The following is a 19,527-nucleotide window of genomic DNA, read 5'->3' on the forward strand; positions in this document are numbered from 1 at the left end:
GGGCAGGGTGGAAGTGTTGTTAAGGAAGAAGGAACAGCCCGACAGCATGAGCCATGTACTCAGTGGCCCTGCACACGTCTGCCCCCTGACCCCTGTCAGGCTCTCAGGTGACCTGGAGGGCCCTGGGGGGAGTGATGCAGACACATATACTGGTAAGAGACCTATCAGGGACTTGAGTTTGGTCTATGGCTGTGCTGCCTTGGGACAGTCTGCTGGTGGGGTGTTCTGCCCAGAGGACAGACCAAGAAGGGACCCAGTGCTGTTGGAGCCTAGTGATGCAGGCTGTACGTGGACAGGGCCGTGGTCAGAGAAGTCACAGGCCCCAGCAGGGAGGTGGCATAGGCTGTTTTAAGTGCAGGAGAAAGCCGTTGGGCAGTTTGAGCAGAGACGTGACATGGTCCCTCTGGTGTACACCTTTAAATGATCTTTCTCGGGAAGGGACTACAGAAGGGTCAGTGAGGAAGCCTGGAGACTAGTGTGGGCCATCTGGCCATCCCGGTGGCTGCGGGATTTAGTAGGAGATAAGGTCTCCAGACTCAGGCCTTGAGCCTCAGACACTTACTGAGCCCCCTGTGCAGGCGCTCTCGTTCCTCATGAGATGCTCTTGGGCAAAAGTCAAGCTCAGGACCTGGGGCCAGTTTTTTTTTTTTTTTTTTTTAAATCTTAACATTTGCATGTTTCTAATTACTTAAAACATGCATTCCATTCTAGAAATCCTGGCAAACATGGAAATGTATGAAGACAAGTGAATGACGTATACATAACCCTAGTCCTGCCCTCTGTTCACTCTCTGATGTTTCCTTCCGAATTCTCCCAGGCCTGCAGGAATCCGGGACCTGGCAGCTTCGCCTTAAAGCGCTGGTCTGGAGAGAGTGTTCTCAGGTCAGCTTGGTTTCAGTAGTCCTGAGCTTCCTCCCTGCAGGCGCTGTTCTAGGTGCTGTACTAACAGGGATCAAAACAGACTGAAAAGCAACAAAAGAAATTATGCCCTCCTGGCCTTTATTCTCATGGAGGGAGTAGACCATAAGCACAATGAGCAAATCGAACATTCTATTAGAAGGTAATAAATGCCATAAAAAGCAAACCAGTCGAAAGCCGTAAGGGGCGCTGGGGCAGGGAGAGGGGAGACCTCACGGGAACAATGGCATTGGACTGTGACCTCTGACCACATGTTGCGTAGAGTGTCAAGGATACATCACCCCGGGGAGCCTGGGGATGCAAGCGGGTGAGCCTAGTTTTCTGGGGCTCTTTTCTGAGAGCATATTGGGTGGGAAAAGCCCACAGAGTGGTGCGCTCTAATACTGTAGCTTCACCACGTGGTGGTGGTGGTGATGAGGATGGTGCTGAGGACGGAGCAGACTTTTTGAACATTTGCTCACCATCTGTGTGACCTCTGTGGCCTCCCCAGTAATCGCATGTCGTCAGTTTTTTCCCAGCCCCGATTTCCGAGGCGGAAACCGAGAAGCCAGCAGTTCAGGTCTGTGCCCGAGGCTGCGTGGCTAGTGGACGGTGCCCCTCGTGCCGTGAGGAAGTGGACCCAGCTGTCCCAGCAGAAGCTTTGGTTTGCCATTGGTCCTCGCTCAGTCTTGGTCGGTGTTTGGGGACTGCAGTGGTTTTTGCTCTCGGCCGAGGGCCCGTGTGAGGAGCCCCTGCTACCCCCTGACCCTCCTTGTGCTCAGAAGTTTTCTGAAACCTTGTCTTCTTCCTTCTGTGGTTTGGCCACTGCTGTGTTTTATGGCCTGTTTGCTACTTTCGAGGAGCTTCTCTTTGGCCTGCTTTCGGCCTGGCATCCCTGCTCGTGCCGTCCCCAGGAGGGAAGCAGTGGGATTTCAGCGCCCTCGCCCCTTGCACTCCGTCCTCGGAAGGCAAAAATGTAACCGTCTCCTCAGCTTTTCTTCTTTGCCTGTGTAACAAACACTTTATTAGTCTTTGTAAATCCTAGGGAGATTGTTTTTTTTTCTTATTGGTAGCGTTTGCTTTTTATGGTTAATTTTCTGATTTTTTCCCTATATCACTTTATGCTATATCCTTTGACTCTGAAAATGATCACGGAGATAATAATAGTCAACATTTACAAGATGCTTGTGGTGGGGGGCCCGCTTCCAGCCTCCAGCCTCAGGCCAACCGGATGCATCCCTCTGTGACTAGGCTCCTTGGGAGGGTGACAGGCTGCACAAAAGGGGAAGCTTCTCTAGGAGGGAAGGAGGGAAGTGGGGTGACACCCAGCAGGAGGTGCTTCTGAGGATTACAGTGACAAATGTGAATGCACAAACTGATTAAGTACAACAATCAGTGAGGCCTGATGTGTTTTATTTCTCAAAGCAGATTCGGTCTCTCTCTCTCTCTCGGCACCTCATTTAAACCCTGTCAGGTAGGCAGGGAAAGTTTGTTTTCCCATTTCACAGATGTGGAATCAAAAGCAAGGGGTTTTGATGAATTAGGTTGGGGTGTCCCAGCTGTTAGTGGTATGCGCAACACCCGGCCCCAGACTCCCAGCTCCTGGTTCATTCACACCTTTCAACGCCATGCTTCTACCTCTGCATGATGTAAAATGCTATGGTGTCATCGTGAAGATCTCTGCACTGCAAAGCTGTCCACATTCTGATAGCCTGGCTTCCATCAAGCATGGTCTAAACTTTCTTGCACCAGCTGGCCCACTTAATAGAGGTTGTAACAATTGTATAATCTTTTCCTGAACTTTAAATCTAAATTCATTTAGATACCAGTTAGACTGGTGGTTTGTCTTCTTCCTTATGTCCTCTTTATCTCTACATCAACTTGGTTGTTAAGGTTAAGAAGTCATGACTTGTGGTCATAGGTTTCACCCTGCTAGTCATCCAGAACCTTCTTCTGGGCCATTACCCTTTTCCATCCTCCCCAGAGAGTGGTGGGCCCAACACAAGGGCCAGGCTCACATCTTGATCCCTGTGCTTTTCAGTGTCACTGCATGCCCAAATGCCGTACTTGGTTCCCCAGATGACAGCGCCATCTTGCCTGGTGAGGGCCTTCCTGCTCACCGTGAATGGAAGCCAGCAGAGCACCCTTCCCTGCCTCCAAAAAGCCATCCCGTGCTTTGCAGTTGGTTACCAGTGTCACAACCTTGAACATCACCTCATCACCAGCTTCTCGTCTGTTGCAAAACCTTCCTCTTGGTGGCGCCTGGGTGGCTCAGTCGTTAAGCGTCTGCCTTCAGCTCAGGTCATGATCCCAGGGTCCTGGGATCGAGCCCCGCATTGGGCTCCCTGGTCCGCGGGAAGCCTGCTCCTCCCTCTCCCACTCCCCCTGCTTGTGTTCTCTCTCTCGCTGTGTATCTCTCTCTGTCAAATAAATAAAATCTTTAAAAAAAAAAAACAAAACCTTCCTCTTGATGCTGATGGGAAGTTGGATTAGCCTTGCTTGCATGCAGTTAGAGGCCCAGAGCCCAGTTTCACGAGTGAGATAGGACTGCCTGTCCTCTTCTGTTTGCATTCTTTCTGTTTGAAGAACCAGAAGAGTAAATCCTCCAATTGTGAAGAGTAAATCTGAGAACTTTGAGTTTCAGCCTCAGTAAATTCAATTGCACTTTCTCTTTCAACTCAAATTAATGATCTTCATTGTATCTTAGAGAAAAATTCTTGAAACATCATTGAAACATGACCCAAAACCCAGCTGCTGCCCCTTGCCTTCTCTCCTTGACCTGGCCTTTGTGCTTAAGACATTACTGGGATTCTTCTTAGTATGGCCACTGTTGCCTGCTCCCTAACAGCCCAGTCCCACAGACCCTTGTTAGGCCTTACCCTAGTGGATTTCTTAGTGCATTCGACTCTGCCATCCCTCCCTCCAGGAAGGACGTTATTCCCTAGATGCTGTGACCCCACCCACCCCTGATTCCTCCTGTCAGTCTTTCTTGTCCTTTTTCACGAGCTCATCCTCTTGCCTGTTCCCCATATTCCAGGGTGCTGTTCTCATGCTGCTTCTCTCTACACATCCTCTCCTGATGGGTGTTCCACCTTAGGGCCTCGGTTAGCTGCCTGTGCTCAGATCTCTATCTATAGCTTAGAACTTTCCTGAGTTAGGACTCATTCTCCATTCTTTCTGGAAGCACCCTTCTGGATGTCCAGAGTTCTCCACTCACACTGTCCCCTCTCTCCTTATCCACAGCTGGAGCAATGCCTTCCTCCTGTGTCGTCCTCATTGGAGACTTGGGGGTCATTCTGGGGGCGCCCCACCTTCATCTGCCCACACTGCCCCTCAGTCACTGGGTCTGGCTGGTTTTACCTCCCCCACCTCTCTTAAAGCCTCTCCCTTTTCTACTTTGTTGTTCTACTCTCTCATTATAGGCCCTATAAAAATATCTGTATTATTTGTCCATAATACACGTATATGTCTATATAAAGATAGATAATCTATAACCCATAGGTCTGTATTATAGATGTATTTGCATCTCTTGTCTTCACCCTGCAACAACCAGACAGTTGGTTCCTGCCTCCAGTCTGTTCCTTTCAAATCCACCGTCCATTGACTTCCAGAGTGGCAATTCTAAGTGTTGAAGACCCCGGGGGAGACATACGTCTCCTGAAGCCACCTTGCTGGCTCGTCCCACTGTGATCCGGGGGCCGTCTGCTGTGTCTTCTCCACCCCCAGTGGTCCCTGCCCAGGAACTGTCCACCCTTCTCCCAGCCCGCCGTGGCGCCTCTCATTTTTAGAAGCTGGTGGTTAGAACTGGGCTGCCTTATGTTTGGGAAATCCAAGAATACCACCCGTGCCTGTCCTGATGGAGCTCCCAGGGCAGATAAGTTGTTCAGGAAATACTGGCAAATGGGAGATCAGATCATCTCTTTATTGCTGGGGCCTAAAATCCAGTGCAGACCACTGGTCAGGCTGGGAGACTGATACTTCCTGTGACTTCCTTAACCATTCTGCACCACAGTTTCCTCCTCTGTAAGACTAGGATCTGTCCTACGGTGGGGTAATCATACCTACCATAGTAGGTGCTTGGGAGACTCCTAGGAATTAGTCCACACAAAACACTGAGAACGACCTGGCCTGTGGTCACTTCCAGTGTATGTTAGCTAAAACAGTCATAAGTATTATGTTTGATTGCATTTCTTAATAACCCCAGTGTAACGCTGAATAGCAGGCATGCCCTGTGGGTGATTCGCTCTATTTTCTGGCCACAGTAAAAACCTAGAGGTTTTGTTCCACGCGAACTCCACTGTTGTAGGTGCTTGTAGCTTCCTCCTAGCTTTTGGGCAGATTCTGGCCTGAAAGCTCTCAATAAATAAGTTCCCTTTGAAGATCTGGTATCATTCGCTATTTACCAGTATCTGACTTAGACACCAAGTTCTCTGATTTAGTTTGCCCGGATAGCATCGCACTCTGCAGTTGACATCTGCATCCCCAAACTCGTGTGAATTCAGAAAATCCCAAATCTCTCCCTCTCCCTCTCCGTCGTCACTGTGTGCCCAGGGTGGGAGAGTTGCTGACTCAGGTGAGCAGTAAGTACACGCTTCACGAATGAAATCTCAAGACTTGCAGTATTAATAGTGCTGTCAGACTTGACGTCTGACCAGCGGTGTAGAGCTGTCATCTGCACTCTCTTCCACCTCTGTCCCCAGGCCTGTGACAGCCCCAGCAGAATTCCCTGCTGACATGTGGCAACACCTCCTCACAGGTCCTTGTTTTGTCTGAAGTGCCCAGATGCGGCTCAGTGACCACAGTTATGGGGAGAAGACCCCGAGCAGAAGTTCAGTGGTGATTGATTTCACCGAGAGGTTGCAGTGGGCCTGAGGCCGTGGAAGGGCCCTGAGGGAAAGAGGCAGGGCGGTGCGTCTCTCTGACCCTCAGTGCTGGCGAGCATCTGCGGGGCTGCTGACCTCCCCGCATCCACCAAAGGCTATGATCACACGCTCTCGGAGGCTACAGAGTGTCCTCGTGGAGCGAAGATTGGCCAGTCTTTGAAAGCGTCTCCCCCAGCTTTAAGAATTGAGGATTCGGGTAGAAGTTGGTGGTCGGTCTGTCACAGCTGGGCTCACCTGTATACTTTGTGTCTGTCTGCTCACGTTTTGGCCGTTTTTCTCCTCATTAGCGATTCTACTGAGGAGCAAGTCCTGGGAATACAAGAGTTGAAACTCTCACAAAGCAGTTGATGTGCGTGGCCCCAAGAAGGGTGAAATTGTCTCCGGAGCCTGGAGTTTGGTCTGTAGGACCCGTTCTCGCTGTGGCTGCCCCTTCCTGCCTGTTAGGCCCACTGACCACTCAGCGCTAGTGTTAGAGTGTTTTCGATTGTTCTTTTTGATTTCTGTGTAAATGCCAGTGTTCCAAAGATAATTTCATAATATTTGCCTATTTAGGAGATGAAAGCACTTGAAAATGTTTTAGCTTCTATTTTAACTTTGCAAATAATCACATGCTGGCATTTTGGACGTCTTGTTCTCTGCTCAGTAGATAGATGAGAGAGCCTGGTTAATTTTTGCCTTTGTTCCAGGTCCCTTTTGTTTAATCAGTCCTTGTGGGCTGAGCCACAGGGCCAAGTGCAGCACGTGCCGTGTGGTGCAGAGCATCCCGTGACCAGAGAGTCACCTTGTGGACGGTGGAGTCCCTAGGGAACGTTTCAGGCTTTCTCCCTGCTTTGACTTCCTTGTGTCTTTCTCTCTGAGAATGGCCCTCCTGGGAGTGACGGGATTTCCTTAATAGGCCAGGATGGTGCCTTTCTGTGTGCTGGGGTGGAGCAGGGTGAATTCTGAGGAGGCTTCTGAGGAAGCCTGGACAAGACTTAATAATTAGTTGAATAGTAAAAGGAAAAGTATAGGATGATGATCAGGTTTCTGCTTTCGGGTGATGAGCTGATTTTGCAGAAAGTGAGTCTGAAATTGTGTATGTTTATTTGGAGGGACCTACAGAGAGCATCCCTGTAGAAATACCTACCTGGAAGACGGTTGAAAATTCCTATTTGTGGTTTGGGAGAGATCACAACTGGATATATATCAAGCTGTCAAAATGATCAGCAGGAGAACAAACAGGCCCAAGGACAGAACCTTGGAGAAAGCCAGCATTTCTCATTGTCCCACCCAAATCCCCCGCCATGGACTGCTCCTTCTCTCCCATCCCCGTGGGCCAGCAAGCTGCTTGTGCTCCCAAACGGGCCCCGAATGCACACTTGGGATTCATGTAGCACTCTGCTGGACGGTCGGAAACCACGTGGTTCAGAGGGATACTGATACTGTCTTGATTGGGAGTCAGGGTGTGGGACACGACCGTGATCCAGATGTCTGTCCATCACTCATCCGATGGCCAGGTCTCACTGGGTTCCCCAAGGGGCCTGAGCAGCCACCCCTTTCCTCCCCACCACTCATTCTGAGCCCCCCAAAGCAATGCAAGGTCGCAGCAGGGCTGCATGACCCATGGCATCCTTATCTTGAAAGTGTTTGCCCTGCCCAGGTAAGGGGTTGGAAATAGATTGACCAGGTGGATTTCCCTAATGGTGGACAGCTATGGGTGGATACTTATGTATATGCATGTGCTTGCAGGTAAATGCTGTGGAGGAAATGATTTAGTTAAAGAAGCAATTACATTGGGGAATTAATTGTGAGGGGAGCTACTTTGAAAGACATTCACTTGAACAACAGCAAAAAGGAAAGTGATCGATTACTGTATTGCTTTTTTTGTTATTTTTTCTTGAACAAGAACTGGAGCAGACAAAATAAGACAAGAAATGAAAGCATCCAAATTGAGCAGAGACCCTGCCTGCTCTGGGGGCACCTTGCATGGTCCCCGCAGAGGCAGGACTCAGCATCCTGAGGTTGCGTGTCTCCCCCCTCCTCCCCCCCCCCCCGCCCCGGAGTGTTTCCCCAGGGGGCAGCCTGCTCATCACAGGCTTTGGGATGTCAGACTCCCTGGGGTGGGAGACTAGTGGAGGAAGACAGTGGGGCGAGTTACACCTCTTCTTCCCTGGAAGCTCGATCTCCTCTGGGGCTCCCCTTCCCTAACCCGTCCTCCTTGTCCCTGCAGCCTTTCCGCTGTGCCCACTGCCACTACTCCTGTAACATATCCGGCTCTCTGAAGCGACACTACAACCGGAAGCACCCCAATGAGGAGTACGCCAACGTGGGCACCGGGGAGCTGGCGGCCGACGCGCTCATCCAGCAAGGTAGGCAGTGTGCCCCCCCAGGTGGAGCTGGGCATCTTACAGCTCAGTCCGATCCCTGGGCGTTTTGTTCGTTCTCCATTGTTGTCTTTGTGCTCCACCTCCCCCACCCCCATTGCTGTGGATCAGCATTCCTTATTGCCTCACCAGAAATCTGAAATGAAGGAAAGTCATCATTTACCCACAGTTTTTACTACCCTCCCCACAACATTCAGTATTGCCTTCTGTTCTTTGTCTTTGTGGACCTTTTTCAGAAATGAAAGTTCCTGGCTAACGTGAACATTCTGTTTTCTTTTGACACGTGGTCTCCCTCGTTATAACTCCCAAAGGCTTTTTGGGATTTAGCATGCAGTGTCGGGACCTCATTTATTTAGCCATGCTCCTGTTGGACATTGTAGGGTTTCCAGATTTTTCCTTTATTGCAGTTATAAATAATGCTATGGTAAACGTATTTGTAGGTGAGCTTCTTTTGATGATCCAGAAATATTTATTGAGTGCTCAGATTACTTATTCATCCTGAAAAGGATAAACCATTTAGAACATTTAAACGAAAGAGAATGGATGAGGGGTGTCTGGGTGGATGGCTCAGTTAGTTGGGTGTCTGTCTGACTCTTGATTTCAGGTCATGATCTCGGGGTCCTGAGATGGAGCCTTGCATCGGGCTCCGCACTGAGGGTGAAGCCTGCTTAAGATTCTCTGCCCCTTCCCCGCTTCTCGCTCTCTCAAAAAAAAAGAAAGAAAGAAAGAAAAGAGAATGGATGAAAACCGCTGTTTTTGAAAAGTATGAGAGATTTTTTTTTTGCTGCCTGTTTCAGTAAATGATCACATATTCCCATTTGAGAAGATTTAGCTCATGTGCTGTTGCCAGACAGAGAAGTGCTGTTGTATTTATATCCGCGCTTCACTAATTCAACTAAGAAAATGATAGCCACATACAGTACAGCCATTTTTACTACTTCCTGAGTCCTGTGACTCTTGGAAACCACGGACCGTTTTAGAAATCTGCCCCCGGCAAACGTGGGTGTGGGATGCTAACTCTGCAGCAGCTTTGGGCACTCTGAGTTTCCGGTGCAGAGCGAGGCCCCGCTCGTTGGAATCGCCATGAAATGCATCTCAATATAAAACAAACGAACTGACTGAATCCTTCAGCACTTTCCGTGGCAGGGCTGATGTATGGAAATAGATAACAGCATGAAAACTCAGGATAATTTTAGAGCCATTCATCTGGGGTAACGGGGCGTGTGTGCCTTGTATTTTAAGGACTGTTTGCTGGAGCTGGAGCCCGGGCTGGTGTCATGGGGGAGCCCTGGCTCACCTCCCTGCCCTCCTCCCTTAGCTGTGCTTTCGGGCGAGTTACCCAGGCTCCCCAGCTCTGGGCCTTCACCTAAAAACGGAGCTGATAGCGGCCACCTCTCGTGATGGCGGACAGGGTCAAAGGAGAGAACATCTGAGTGGCACTCAGTACATTTTCATTCTTTTTTTTTTTTTCCTCCTGAAAACATCTAAGATCTCTAGAGCCATTGCATCATTTTTGATGACCCCCATCCAGGAATCACAGAGGAGAGAACGAATTGCCTTAGAGTCACCGTAGATTGCTGGAGAAGCAGGCTAGACATTCCTTTTAACATTCCTTCACACTGTCGGGGTGGGTTGGCAGGAGACAGACCCTTACTGTGGCTGCTGGGACAGGCGTGGGGCTCTGAGTGATGATCTTATCACTGCTCTCTGCTTCCAAACTTCTGTCATTGCCTTGCAGTGCCGAACTGCTGCCTGCCCTACGTTTTCAGTTAGCTTCCTCAGACGGTCATCGGGTGGCATTCCCTGACAGGGTCTGGGTTTTAATTTTCATCTTTGCAGGGGTGTTTCTGGTCTTCTTTCGTGTGTGTGTGTGTGTGTGTGTGTGTTTCCAGTGCCCCCTTCAGGAGACATTGAGGCATTGAGGAAGGAAACAACTACATGTCTCTTAGCTTGTAAGAGATGTTGTGCCATTGAGTTGTGGCGGGAGGCTAGTCTCTGGAATCAGGCAGCTGGTTGAGCATGAACGCAGCTTAGACATCTCAAGAGCACGAAGCTCACGCTGTTCCCCTGTCTGGGAGAAGGAAGGAGAATGGAGGGGCAAAGTGGGATGGATGCAGTTACTGTGTTTGGAATGCTGGGTCCTCGGAAACCACTGGAATTCTTCCTTTTCTTTTGATGAGTTTCAAGTTATTTCTGCCTCTGCTCAGTTCTGTGTTTCTCTTCTACTCATCAGGAAATATCTTCATGGGACTTTATAATTTCTTGTTTTGATAAAGAGGAATGTGTTAGAATGACATAATTCACAAACCGTGAACAAACTGTAGTTTTTCTCCAAATGATGGGGACTCCTTGTCCATCAGTCGTATTAAGTGGTGGCACGCTGGGCCACAGGCAAAGCCATCGGTTGTGGACAAAGGTTCTCCTATCCACAATGCTCAGGGATTTGGGAAGGATGTCAGTGTATAGTGCTGTGCAGGAGGTAGGGAGGGGGCCTAAAGGCCGAGATGTTTCTGTTCCTCGTAGGTTTCTGGGGGAAGGTAGCATGGTGCTCTCCATGGAGTCCGGGTTATTTTCAGCGGGCTTCAGAAGCCCTCTGGAATGGCGGCTGCTCAGGCATCCACCGGCGGCGTTCTGTAAATGTTTACCTCCCAGGGGCAGAGAGACAGGAACCTGACTCACAGCATTTGCCCATTTCTGGGGTGGGGGGATCTCTACTGTGGCCCATTTTAAGCTACCAGTGTGATGTCACTAACTGGGAAGAGCTGTGCCCAGCCGGCTTGTGAGCTGGTTGAAGTCAGCTCCAGCCCACTTCTGGTCCTCAGGGCACAGGGCTGACAATGCCAGCAATGTGTCCACCGGGCCCCTCAGGAGGCACCAATTCTCTGAGAACTCTGGTGCTTTCTGGTAATTAGACTTGTCCCGAATGCTAGGTATGTGTTTTGTTCCCTGCTTCTATTTGATGGACTTCTGATCATTCAGAGGCAGGTCAGACAATCTCTTGCTCATTTTCTTAGCCCATCGCTTGTTCATTAATATGGATTGGAGGCATTTTCCCACACAAACACACATTTTCATGTTGTATTGCTGCAGTGGACCTGCCCATTTTTCCTCTTGAAATATGTCTGATTAAGTTCACTCAAGAGCTCGTTCACTAGATCACAGGTTGAGAGGCATAAGATGCTTTAGCACTAAGCTTCACAAATTATTAGCTCACTCCTAGAGCTCACAGCAGGATAGAGCTGGGACTTAGCAGGCTGCTCGTTTTCCAGTGACCTCAAAGTGGTCCTTCAAGTCACTCCAGATTGTTGACATGAGTACAGGGAGGGGGGTCAGCTGGACTTGGAACCGGGATGTCTGATCACTGTGGCCCTGGGATGACTTAACTTCTCTGATCATTGACGTTCCACATCTTCGAAGAGGAGGGGCTCATACCTGCCCAGCAGTAGCTACAGGGATTAGGTATTATTCTCTAAGGTCCCAGACTGTGCCCGACACGTAGCACTTAATAAATGGCTGAAATTTACAGTCGTCCTATTCATTCCCACGTTCTTTCTTCACCACGTTTCTCTTGGGCTCTAGTTGCTCAGCACTGCGCTGGACGGACACTGGGGTATGGGGGCATTTATCGCCGGTGTGGCCTGGGCTGCAGATGAGGGCTGGGAAGCTCCTCCAAGGCTCCATCTTCTGACTGTAACCCAGCAGGTGCGCTGCTCACAGGAGGAGAATTCGAGGCTTCTCCTCGGTGCTGACCCTTCTCCCAGCCCCCGCTGTTACAGGGTCATTGAGGCAGGGGTAGTGGTTGGGACAGGAAGCAGTGAGAGGAGTAGGCTCAGGGAGAAGGCTTCATTTGCAGCATCTGCTAAAATCTTTGCATTATTTTGGGTGGCTCAGTCGGTTAGGCATCTGCTTTCGGCTCAGGTTATGATCCTGGGTCCTGGGATGGAGCCCTGCATTGGGCTCTGCACTCAGCGGGGAGCCTGCTTCTCCCTCTCCCACTCCCCCTGCTTGTGTTCTTTCGCCCTCTCCCTCAAATAAATAAATTAACAAAAAAATGTTTGCGTTACTTTGAACTACCATATGAGAAGAATGTAATTGTGTGTACGTATGCATCTTCGATGTATATCCGTATCTTAGCTTTTCACACCAAATTCGGGGAAAATAGCATAGGAGGAAATCCAGAAACTATCAGCTAACACAAAAGTCAGTTGTCTGATTCTGGGACATTTGGATTTTAAAAGTTGTTTTTATTAAGGCCCAGATTCCATATATTACTGGCAGATGCTTCCAGTGCTGTGATGTCATCATGTGTGTTATTGGTTCTTATATGTTAATTTCGCTCTCACAGAGGCCCTGTGAGGTTGACATCATCATCCCTGTTTTTTTTTTTTATAAGATTTATTTATTTTAGAGAGAGAGTATGCAAATGGGGGGAGGGTCAGAGGGCGACGGGGAGAGAGAGTCCCAAGCAGACTCCCCACTGAGAGAGAACCCCAGTGTGAGGGTTGATCTCAGGACCCTGAGATCCTGATGTGAGATGAAATCAAGAGTCAGACGCTTTGCCGACTGCACCACCCAGGCGCCCCTCATTGTTCCTGTTTTAAAGTGAGGAAACACAGAGTCGAGGGGGAAATGATTAGCCCAGGCAACAGAGTGAGCAGGTGGCCGAGCCACACCCAGCTCTGGATTCAGAGTCTGGATTCTTACTGCTGCTGGGCCGACGCCCCCTGAAGTTTGTCTCAAGTGTGCACTTGTTAAGGAGGAGGAAGAGGGGGAAGTGGCATGGTCCTGTTCTGGGACAGTGATCGTTTCGCATTGGCTAATGGTCACATGATGCTGGTCGGACACTTGGGGTGCTGTTGACTTTTTCTTATTTCTTTGTCTCCAGGTCTAGTTGCTGGTCTGACCCAAGGCTAACTCTGGGACCTGTCTCTCTTTCAGTGCTTCCCTGTGGTTGTCCAGAGGATCTCAGATGCCAAGATTTTGGGGAGCGTGTAAAGGGACCAGGAGGAATGGCAGAGACTTGTTTAAACTCTTGTTTCCCTAGTGGTCCTCACTGGGGTTTGGGATACCAGCCTGGCTAATAATAAAATGCACTTCATTTTTCCTCTGCTGTTTTCCCTTACACTGTTTTTCTTGAACGTCTTCTGGGAAGCAGGGCTGGGGTTTGAGAGAGATTCAGATACTGTCTGATAGTATGCCATGTGACCAGGGCCCTCCACCTAGTGCTTGCACAGGATTAAGATTACAATCCTGCTTCTGAGCTGGGGCTCTGGCTGGGTCCCAGGACAGGCACTGAATTAAGAGACAAGAAGTGAGAATGTTCACAAAGTCTGATTCCACATTTTACTTCTTAATATTGTATAATCAAATTGCTCTGTATCCACTTTCCTTTGATAATTGAGCTCCTTTGGTCCGGTTGCTGTTGAGTGCCTGTATTAGTCTCTTATTGCAGCTATAACAAATGACCAGAGACTTGGCGGTGGTTTAAACCACACAGATTCATTGTCTTATGGTTCTGAAGGTCAGATGTCCAAGATAGGTCTCACAGGCTGAAGTCAGGTTTGCTAACAAATCCGTATTCCTTCTGGAGTCTCCAGGGGACAGGCAGTGTGTTCTCCTGCTTTGTCCAGCTTCCAGAGGCTGCCCTTGCCTGGAGCCCCTTCCTTCCCCCATCCTCACGGCCAGCAGGGGCTGTGAGTCTTCCTCCTGTTGCTTCTCTGTGACCCGTCTTCTGCCTCCTCTTTGTAAGGACCCTTGTGATACATTAGTCCTGCCTGAACAATCCAGAATAATCTCCCCATCTCAAGGTCCTTGATGAATCACAACTTCCATGTCTCTTCTTGCCATGCGAGGTAACACTCCCCTGTTGCAGGGATCAGGATCTGAATATCTTTCTTTTGTTTTTCTTTTTTTATGTTTATTTACTTTCCATCATAATAAAAACCCCACATACTGTCTTTGTTGTTTATCTATGCACATTCCATTTCACATGGTCAGCTCCTGGGGGCCAGGACCCCCACCTGTTTCATGTGGGGTCACATTGTCAATAGAGCCCAGGCCAATTTACTGACAGGTCCGCACTGCTTTTTTTTTTTCAGCATTATTGGGGTGTCATTCACAAAGCTGTAAGATATTTAGGATTCTCATCCTCTAGTCAGCTAATAAAATCCTTTCACTGTTGTTGAGAATGTTTTAAGTTCTCCTCTCTTCGCGAACTTCAGTTATCAGCGATTGTCACCGTGTTTCACATTAGATCCTCAGACCTTATTCATCTTACAACCGCAAGTGTACAAGTGTATACTCTTTACCAATCTCTCCCTACTTCCCCTGTCCCCCAGCTCCTGGCAGCCACTTTTCTGCTCTGTTTCTATGAGTTCAACTTTTTTTTTTTTTAATTTCCCATATAAGTGATACAATGCAGTATTTGTCTTCTCTGTCTGACTTACTTCCCTTAGCATAATGTCCTCTAGGTCCATCCATGTTGTCGAAAATGTCAGATTTCTTTCCTTTTCATGGCTCACTAATATTCCTGTGTGTGTGTGTGTGTGTGTGTGTGTGTGTGTGTGTGTACCCACCCCGACTGCTTTATCCATTCATCTATTGGTGGATACTGAGGTTGTTTCCATATCTTGGCTATTGTGAATCACATTGCAGTGAACATGGGAGTACAGGTATCACTTTGAAATTCTATTTTCATTTACTTCCAATATAAACCTGGCAGTGGAAGGGCTGTATCATATGATGGTAGTATTCTTAATTTTTTGAGGAACCTTCATACTCTTTGCCACAGTGGCTGCATCAGTTTACGTTGTCCCCAACAGTGCACGAGGGGCCCCTTTTCTCCCTGATGTGAATATCTTTGGGCGTCCATTATTCTGCCTACTGGAGTGCCCTTTTTTTTTTTTTAAGATTTTATTTGTTTATTTCAGAGAGGGAGAGCACAAGCAGGGGGAGTAGCAGAGAGAGAGAGGGAGAAGCAGGCTCCTCGCTGAGCAGGGACCCTGAAGCGGGGCTCTGAAACCATGATCCAGGCCAAGGCAGACACTGAACCAACTGAGCCATCCAGGTGCCCCTGGAGTGCCTTTTTTCTGAAGATAAGAGCTTTAACATTTCCCCCTAGAGAACACAAAGCCCTTAGAGTTTTAGGAAGTGGCCTCTGGGTCGCATGAGCAAGTGCCAAGTTCTGGCATCTGACTGCCCAACCCAGTGCTCTGTGCTGTTCCAGGAGTCATGTTATTGGAGATAAAGTTGGATTTTCAGTAAGGTCGCCCACCACAAAGGAGCAAAGATACTGTAATGCCTAAAACTCTTCCAGAACACTGCATTCCAAAAAGAGCAAAAGATGCCATGATCGATTTTTCAAATTGCGCCTGGAGTTCTGTGCTTTTGCTGCTTCATCATGCCTTCTGAGGAAACTGTGACTTAGAGGTTTGCGGTTTTTATGGTGTGTACTTTATATCAGCGCCACAAGTAAATGCACCAAGTCCTCCATGACCTTTATTGTGCACTGCCTAAGAGTGTAATGAATTGAACTAGAAATTAATGTCTCTCAGCTTTGATGTCAGTTAAGTGGCATAGTTCTGCATTTAGTCTAGATTACGTATTTCAACGTGGTGTTCTTTAATTAAAGGCCGTGTGGCAGAGGTTGAAGTTTTAATTAATATGGGGCATTATATTAATTTTAATTTAAACATAATGTAAGGATGTTTTTCTCCTTAAATTAGTTTCCATTAAAGAGTCCTGCGGAAGGAGTCTTTAATGTCATTTAGGTTGCTTTTGTTCACTGCCTCTTGTTAAGTCTTTGTAGGGGGAGCTATGTCAGTTGAGCCAAATGAAAAGGCAGAGGTTCTCACACCTTGGAGAGTTTTAAAAGATGACCATAGGAAAATACATCATTTTAGATGATTAATAAGTGATAACAAAGGAAGCTCAAAACTACTTTTAATTATCATCTAGGCAGGAAAGAACAAGCCCATTTGGTTTGGCCTAAAAAAAGAGTGCAGAGTGTGCAAGTTTCAGAAACTAAGCATCTGGTGGAGCTGCCTCCTCTGTGGAATGTTCTGGAAGTTTATGATTTGGTATTGCCAGTCTTTCTGCTGATTCCATCCCCTGTCTCTGTCGGACCCGCTATGCTGTGCCGTGCCCTCCCAGCATAGTGAGTGGTAAAGCCGTGAGCTGACGGTACAAGGGGGTGCACTGTTGGCCGTCTGGGTCGGCTTCCTTTTGTGCTCATGACTGTTTGGGGAGTCACTCAGCTCCTTGGGTGATAGGAAACCCCAATTACAGAGCTGTGCACCCTCAGATCCCACCGACACGGAACTGATTGAGGAGATAGATCACTCACATCCTACTTGCATCTGGGAGAGGCTTACATTGTATTATGCATCCCCATGAAATGTGCCTGGTGATTGTGTAATTTGTCAGGACAACCTCATCATCAGGGCGGAATTCCTCTACTCCCTCCAAGGTCACACAAGGGTGACAGTAAGGTCACACAGCCACAGCAAAGAGCTGGGATTTTATTCTGGGTCTGATGGAAAGCCATTGGAGGGTTTTACACCTGTGAGAGATGTGATTCAGCTTGTGTTTTTATTTTATTTACTTATTCATTTATTTGCGAGATGGGGGAGGGGCAGAGGGAGAGGGAATCTCAAGCAGACTCCTGCCAAGCACAGAGCCTGACGTGGGACTCAGTGCCACGACCCTGAGATCATGACCTGAGCCGAAATCAAGAGTTGGAGGCTCAACTGAGCCACCCAGACGCCCCTAGTTGTGTTTTTAGAAGCCCCATCTGTGTGCGGGGTGGAGAGCAGACCAGCAGTGGCTGCAGGGAAACCGGTTATGCCCCCCACGTGCTCCCACCCAGAGCAGGGTGGCGGCTTCATGGGGGCAGCCGACTCTGGCCTGCTAATCATCTGTGTGGATATGGAGGCCTGCTGCCTGGACACCTTCCCCAGCGGTTAGAGGTTGCTTCTGAATTCACAGCCTGTTAAAGTGGGTTTTTCTCAGTCACTAATGTAGTTGCTGCTCCTGATAGAATTTTAGAAAAATAATCTTTTGTGTGATTCTTAGGTTTTTTTCTATTTTTTTTTCCCTAGAGTTTTACATGCTCTTAAATCCAAACACTTCACAGAACATGTATAAAATGTAATCAGCTCAATAAATAGTGACGTTTCAGGATGTGACCAACTTTTTAATTTGTTCTTTACTGGGAAATCCAAATGGGAATTTATACAAATGGCTCAGCTTTTGATGTGAAGGATGAGAATCAGGCTCTTGGTCTTAGTATTTGGGGACAAAGATGATTGAGAAAAGCAGCCTTATCCTTCGGTTATTTGCTTTTTTTCAAACGAAAAAAAGTGAAAGAATCCTTTAGGCCACGTATTCACATGGCCACGGGAATTCTGTCACTCTGGCACCTAAAATATTATATATATTAGACTCTCTGCAAACGCTCGTTCAAAAATGAAAAGAAAAACATTAAGCTTTAAAATTTCTGTCCTGAAAAACACCTCTTCTGTCACTGTTCTGCTCTCTTGCGAAGGGAGGCCGGGACTAGAGGTAGGCGCTGCAGACAGAACCGTGCGTTCCCTGGCCTTGAGGTGTTTGGACGGGAGGCGGCCCTGTGGCACTTCCCCGTGCTGTGAACGCTCCTTTTTCCTCTGTGCCTTCAGGTGGTTTGAAGTGTCCTGTGTGCAGCTTCGTCTACGGCACCAAATGGGAGTTCAACAGACACCTGAAGAACAAGCATGGCCTGAAGTTGGTGGAAAACGAAGGAGATTCCAAGTGGGAGGTAACTTTCTAAAGCACGGTATTGATCTTGACATTTCCAGATACAAATGACATACCGAGCAGGCCCGGGTCCTGGGCACAGTCAGCGGCTCCTCAGAGGACTGGGTTTTCTGGTCGGGAAACTAGGAAATCTTTTCAAAGCCTGTCTTCTGTTGGAGGGGTGAGACCAGGGCTGTGCCTGCAAATTCTTACCCTGAGTTGCACTGAGAATGTCTGTATTGGTCTCTCACTGGTATTTGCATTTCTGTGATTCACCAATCCAGAGTATCAGCTCTTTTTTTTTTTTTTTAACATTTTATTTATTTATTTGAGAGAGAGAATGAGAGAGAGAGAGAGAGCACATGAGAGGGGAGAGGGTCAGAGGGAGAAGCAGACTCCCCGCCGAGCAGGGAGCCCGATGCGGGACTCGATCCCGGGACTCCAGGATCACGACCTGAGCCGAAGGCAGCCGCTCAACCGACTGAGCCACCCACACGCCCCCAGAGTATCAGCTCTTGCCCCTGAGGGAAGGATGCAAGGCAAGGAGTCTTCACCAGAAGAACTGGGAAGGGCTCCACCTTCTGATTCTAGGCCCCACGGTCCTGCTGCTAAACATGTGTCCCACCTGCCATCTTTGTTTTATCCTCGGGTGTTAGAACCAGTCCCCTGGCTGGAAACACATTTGTGTGATCAAAGCCAGTAGCTGTCTCTTTCCAAGCACCAAGTGTCACCTCCACGGACTAATTGCAGCTTATGTAAGGTGGGGTTTCCCAGACTCAGCAGTGATCTTTGACATGATAACCTGTTGTAGGGGCTATTCTGTGCATTTTAGGATGTTTCGTAACATCACTGACCTCCACCCCACCACCCCCTCCACTCCCCACCCCCCCGATACCGTGGCATCCCCAGTTGTGACATTGCCGATGTCTCCGGGAGCCCAAATCACCCCCAGATGAGAACCACTTATCCAGGCATTTTCTGGAGCATCAGCATATGGTGATTAAGAGTAAGGGCTTTGAAAACAATCCAAGAACACATGAAAAAAATAATACAGGGCGCCTGAGTGTCTCAGTCGGTTAAGTGACTGCCTCCAGTTCAGGTCATGATCCTGGAGTCCCGGGATCGAGTCTCCTGCATCGGGCTCCCTGCTCGGCAGGGAGTCTGCTTCTCCCTCTGACCCTCCCCCTCTCAAGCTCTCTCTCTCTCTCATTCTCTTTCCCTCTCAAATAAATAAGTAAAATTCTTTAAAATAAAAAAAGAATAATACATCACAAGAGTGTGAGGATGATTCCAGAATGTGAGGAAAGGATGGTTCAGTAGGAGGGAGTATTTTAATATAATCCATCATCATAATAGAACTAGGGAGAAGAATGAAATGATTATCTTCACACATTCAGAAAAGGCACTTGACAAACTTAAGCGTCTGCCGATTAAAAACAGGGTACAACTGGGTGAATATATCCTTAATATATCCTTAACATGGAAAAAAACATCCATGCAGTTTTCTAGCTAGCATCTTACTTGGTGAGGGAACACTGGAGGGTGTCTTCTTGAATCAGGAACAAGATGAGGATGCCCCAGGAGCTCTGCTCTTGAACATCAGTTGGGAGGTA

General features: G+C 48.3%; 1 protein-coding gene across 10 annotated transcripts in view; it reads left to right on the top strand.

Annotated features, from left to right (window-relative positions):
* The window catches only part of ZFAT (zinc finger and AT-hook domain containing), a 213,264-nt gene that overhangs the window by 158,800 nt on the left and 34,937 nt on the right, over positions 1-19,527 (top strand). For 9 of the 10 annotated variants that reach the window (XM_064587837.1, XM_064587839.1, XM_064587838.1 and 6 more), the window contains 2 exons: positions 7,990-8,128; positions 17,818-17,936. In XM_064587837.1, coding sequence (XP_064443907.1) covers positions 7,990-8,128; positions 17,818-17,936 — 258 coding nt within the window. Of the gene's footprint in view, positions 1-7,989; positions 8,129-13,081; positions 13,242-17,817; positions 17,937-19,527 lie in introns of those variants that run through there. The other variant, XM_064587846.1, reaches the window with a different exon arrangement.

The sequence above is a fragment of the Mirounga angustirostris genome, unplaced genomic scaffold (assembly GCF_029215605.1).
Source record: "Mirounga angustirostris isolate CCGP_5_RB_7025 unplaced genomic scaffold, mMirAng1.0.hap1 SCAF_4, whole genome shotgun sequence".
Taxonomy (NCBI): Eukaryota; Metazoa; Chordata; class Mammalia; order Carnivora; family Phocidae; genus Mirounga; species Mirounga angustirostris.